The sequence below is a fragment of the Macadamia integrifolia genome, unplaced genomic scaffold (genome assembly GCF_013358625.1).
Source record: "Macadamia integrifolia cultivar HAES 741 unplaced genomic scaffold, SCU_Mint_v3 scaffold2688, whole genome shotgun sequence".
Classification (NCBI taxonomy): domain Eukaryota; kingdom Viridiplantae; phylum Streptophyta; class Magnoliopsida; order Proteales; family Proteaceae; genus Macadamia; species Macadamia integrifolia.
The window spans coordinates 7,558-12,347 of NW_024868887.1; the positions used below are offsets into that span (position 1 = coordinate 7,558).

A 4,790-nucleotide genomic window follows, 5' to 3' on the forward strand; every position below is an offset into this window, starting at 1 on the left:
TTCTCACGTACTGAAAACACTTGCCCTTTATTTTTCTCTTTCAAAAATCGCGTTAGTCAAAGGTCTATAAATTCCACTACATTCACTCTTCTTCACAACAGCAGCATAAGCTTAGCTTTCTGTGCTCTCTCCTCTGAATTATCATTTCCTCTCTAGTGTTGTTTTCAAGCCTTCAATGGATCTTCATCTCATAGCTATCGTTGTTTATCTTTCTGTAAGAGCAATCACTTTCCATTCAAATTAGTTTGATAAAATCTAAGTCAATATATTACATTTTTTTTAAAGAGTTGATCTAAACTTCTTGCAGCTCGCCGGGATAGTTAGCCATGCAACTCAACCTTCTGAGGATTATTGGCAATCAATGCTGCCAAACACGCCTATGCCTAAAGCAATCCAAGACCTATTACCATCTGGTTCTGGTTTGTTCTCAAATCTCACTCAAGATGTTAGTCCTCTTGTTAGGTGCCTAAGTAATTGGTTAATAACTATGAGTCCAGATCAAATCCCCGTTGTCAAATTTTTCGTCTTAAAATCAATTGGCATGAAGTGGGGTAGCCTCTTTTTCTTTTTTTGGATAGGTAAAAAGGGTTTGTAGATAACAGCCAGGAAATCTAAGCACCACAACTCGCTAACCACACTAGGGAGTTGTTAGTAGGGTGGCCTCTTGTGGTTCTTATACATAATAGTTGGGTTATCCACAGTAGATGTGAGACTATCTCAATACACACATAAGAACGTTTTCATATGCTCCTGTGATCAACATATGGACTCGATTAAATCTCTCTCACAATAGCATAGGTCTGTGGACTTAATGGAGCTAGTCCATGTGCCATACCTGAATGTAATCCGGTCTCAATAACTCACCTTTTTAGAGACCCACAATTTGGCATTAATTGGGTTCTAATCACTACCTACAAGGTTTTCAGCTTAATATCATTGTTGTTCTTCTTGTTACTGGTGAATTTACAGATTTGACAAACGAGAAGAGTACTTATATTGATGGGGCCACAGGAGTCAATGTTGGACGTAAAGGTGTAGGTGTGAGTACTGGAAAGCCAGGGAGTGGAACAAATGTTGGGGTTGGAAAGGGTGGAGTATCTGTACACACTAGCCCAAAGGGAAAGCCTGTGGTTGTCAAGGTAAACCCCACTGAGAACCAATTCCGCTACCGCTATGGTGCCTCTGAGGATCAGCTCCGAGATGACCCAAACATGACTCTCTTCTTCAAAGAGGAGGACTTGCACCCAGGGACCACCATGAGCTTACACTTCACTAAGACCACACCAGGAGCCACCTTCTTGCCACGCCAGGAGGCTGAGTCCGTACCCTTTTCTTCTAACAAATTCTCTGATATCTTACACCAATTCTCAGTCAAGCCCGGATCCAAGGAAGCACAAACCATGAAGAAAACAATCCAAGATTGTGAGGAGCCAGCCATGGAAGGGGAAGAAAAGTATTGTGCAACTTCATTAGAGTCCATGATCGACTTCAGCACTTCAAAGCTTGGGTCTAATAATGTTCAGGCCATATCGACTGAGTTCGAAAAGGAGGAGACCCAGAAGCAGCAGTACACCATCACAGGAGATATACAAAAGATGGCAAGTGATGAGGCTGTGGTGTGCCATGACCAGCCCTATGTGTATGCTGTGTTCTATTGCCATTCTAGTTACAGCATAAGGGCTTATAAAGTTCCATTAGTTGGTGCCAATGGATCAAAGGCCAATGCTGTTGCTGTGTGTCATACCAACACTGCCAAATGGAACCCCAAACATCTAGCCTTCCAAGTACTTAAAGTTAAGCCTGGGACTGTTCCTGTCTGTCACTTCCTTCCAGAGGATCATGTTGTTTGGGTTTCCAAGTAAAGAGCATAGACCATGTCACCATATTTCCTGCTTTAATTTGGGTTTGTCTGTCTAGTTTATAGAAAGGGTTATATTCATGTACCTAACCTACTTTGTACTTCACTCCCATATAGAACTGCTTCGTCTGCATAAGATAAGTACTATATATAGCTTACTAATGGACATGTTCATGTTTAATAATATTACATAATAAAATATTTTCTTTTGCTTCATAAGAAAAAGATCAATACTTGGTTATTGATTGGGATCAATGATTGCACTTGATTTGAAAATGGGTTCATACCCCCACCACTTTTGGTTTCGGTATTCTATACTTGAACTGAACCGAATAACCGAAATTGAACCCAATGACACCTGGTATTGGGCTCCAAGATATTAGCCATTAGCAATAATGAGAACTTTTCTTTTTTTCTTTTTTGATAATTTGTAAAACAATAATGAGAACACCATGAACATAAAATGTGTGAGAATGATAAATTTGCAAGAAGTGTAGACCATGGTGGTAGGTTGTTGCGCTAATCTTCCCAAGAATTAGTCGAGTTGTGCGTAAGCTAGGCCGGACACCTTGGTAAAAAAAAAATAATAATAATAATAATAAATAAAAAATAATAATAATAATAAATTGCAAGAAGATTTTAATACTTAAAGATAAAATTTTGGTAGAAGATTTTAAAACTTAAAAGATAAATTTACGAGAAGATTTTAGTACTTATGTTTGATGTGCATTCTTGGAATAGTTTATGGATAAAGAATACATTCGGAAGCTAAAAATTAGAGAAGAATCTGATTAGAATGGATTTTAAACTCCGAGTCTCTTCCAATAATGCACGGCATTAGTTATATATTTTTGTCCAGAGAGAGGCCTATGACAGTGTCCCCGTGTGTCTCTCTCCTCCACAAAACAAGTGGCAAAGTTGTCTTTTCTTTGACGAAAATTCTACCTAACTGTAGAATCAATTTTCATGGAAGTTACAGGAGAATTGTAGAAACATAGTTATATTGATCTAGTTTTCTCTACCGAAATTGCAGAATCAGTCACCAATAAAAACTAGCACGTATGACAGTGATTTATGGTTGTATTTGTAATGAAAATTGGAGTTAATAGTATAAGAACTAGCACGAATGACTGATTTCAATATAACAGAAGAATACGATGATGATGATCTCAATCTAAATAAAAAATACAGGCATTTGTGGGTTCGATAGAAGTGTGGACAGCGAGTCCGCAAACCTGAATTGAGGTGAGTAGCCTGGTAACGAGTGAAAGCTCCGGCCCGCATGACAAAGAAACTACCACCCATAAGTAAACAACCTTAATTCATGAATTAGCCAGCGAGCTAGGAGTTCAAGTCATAGTAGTAGTTCGTAGGATGGCTTGTGACTTGTGAGGGTCCTGGGAAGAGGAGATTATTTGCCATTGGCAGTGAGGAAAATTCCTTACAAGATCTCATGGAGGTGTTGGAACCATTAGTATCATCATCGAACCAGGCTCAATTATCATATATTTTCCTCCTCAAGACCGAGGTACAATTGGTTCAAGATATCATGCAATAGGCTATTAAATTGGAATCTGATAGTTCAAATTGGAACCACGCATATAGTTGGATATGATCATCTGAGAGCCCCCATTCATAGCTCCATACAACATATGTTGGGTTACATCGTCTTTATAAGTAGGATTTGTCTGAAAGTTCTGTAATTCTATACTATGATTAATGTGCTGTGGTTATAATCATAAGTTCAGAAATAGTAAAAAAAAAGCTATAGAAACGTACAAATATTAAATAGATTAGATATATTGCAATAAAATTTTCTTAAAATTTGGTGTGAAAAAATATATAATAATAACACGGTATGTGTTTAATATGTATTTAATATTATTTTTAAGTAAAAATTTTAGAGCAAAAATAAGGGTATGCATCACAATGTGAGGAATGACTAATCAACATAGCATATTCATGATGGCATGAATAGACTAGATTTAACAAATGAATGCCAAACAATGCCTTGAAACAAGGCCAAACGTCCTCTCCCCACTTACCTGTAGTGTACAAGGATTCCCGTTCGGTCCGGGTGAGATCCGGTGCGAATCGGGTAGGATTTGGTGAACCTAACATAATTGAGCGGGGTTAGTACTTCACCATTTTAGGATCAAAATTAATGAAATCCGATGTAAAAATCATGTTTAGAATGTCAAAAGAAGGTCACACGTCCGATTTGGGTTCGATCGGACATAAGGATCACCTTCGGGGCCACACGGGTGGGTCGGACAGGTGGGTAGTCTGGCCCACCGGTCCTACCCACCGGTTGGGACCGGCGGGTAGGGGCCCGCCGGTTGTACCCGCCTGTAGGGCCAGGGGCCCCTGCTAGGACCGGTGGGTAGGGGCCCCTCGGTTGGGCCCGCCGGTAGGGCCCGCCGGTTGGGCCCGAAGGCCCCCCCAACCTTCTCAGGTGGGTACCCACAGGCGGGTAGGGGCCCACCGGATGTACCCACTGGTCTTGGCAGGAAACACCCTGTTTCTTCTCAACTTTATCCATTCTTTGGAGATTCAAATGGGGCTTTTCTCAACCCATTCTCCACACCTTCAAGGTCCTATAAGATGGTTCTAACCTAGATCTAGGTTAGATTCAAGTGATGGGAAACCATCTTACCTTCCTTGCTCAAGAACGACTTCAGACCCTCCAAATCACTTCAAACTCACAATGCTTCTTCCACCTTGTCAATATCTCTTCAAATCCTTCAAGATCAACACATAAATCATCTATTAAACCTTAGATTCATCATTTCAAAGGTGATTTACAAGATCTCAAGAAACCATACTCGAATCAAGGGTTTAAAGCTTGGATATGGTGAATGTTCACCAAAACCCAACTTTGCTTACCTCTAACTGTAGATCTAGAGTTGAAGATCACTCTCCCGGCGCCGGA

At 40.0% G+C, this 4,790-nt stretch overlaps 1 protein-coding gene across 2 annotated transcripts; it reads left to right on the forward strand.

Annotated features, from left to right (window-relative positions):
* Positions 1-54: 54 nt before the first annotated feature.
* LOC122067055 (BURP domain protein RD22-like) lies at positions 55-2,074 on the forward strand. 2 transcript variants are annotated; one of them, XM_042630902.1, is made up of 3 exons: positions 55-214; positions 308-419; positions 970-2,074. In XM_042630902.1, exons 1-3 carry the CDS (start codon positions 176-178, stop codon positions 1,860-1,862), a joined length of 1,044 nt encoding a protein of 347 aa, XP_042486836.1. In that variant the 5' UTR covers positions 55-175; the 3' UTR covers positions 1,863-2,074. The 2 variants fall into 2 exon arrangements, with proteins under 2 accessions (XP_042486836.1, XP_042486837.1); XM_042630903.1 differs by having other exon boundaries at positions 308-413.
* Positions 2,075-4,790: the final 2,716 nt, after the last annotated feature.

Bases quoted from the DNA above. Each gene is read 5' to 3' on its own strand.
- LOC122067055 (XM_042630902.1), top strand. From the start codon at position 176: ATGGATCTTCATCTCATAGCTATCGTTGTTTATCTTTCT. The intron at 215-307 runs GTAAGAGCAATC...AACTTCTTGCAG, and splicing joins CTATCGTTGTTTATCTTTCT to CTCGCCGGGATAGTTAGCCA. The intron at 420-969 runs GTTTGTTCTCAA...GTGAATTTACAG, and splicing joins CCTATTACCATCTGGTTCTG to ATTTGACAAACGAGAAGAGT.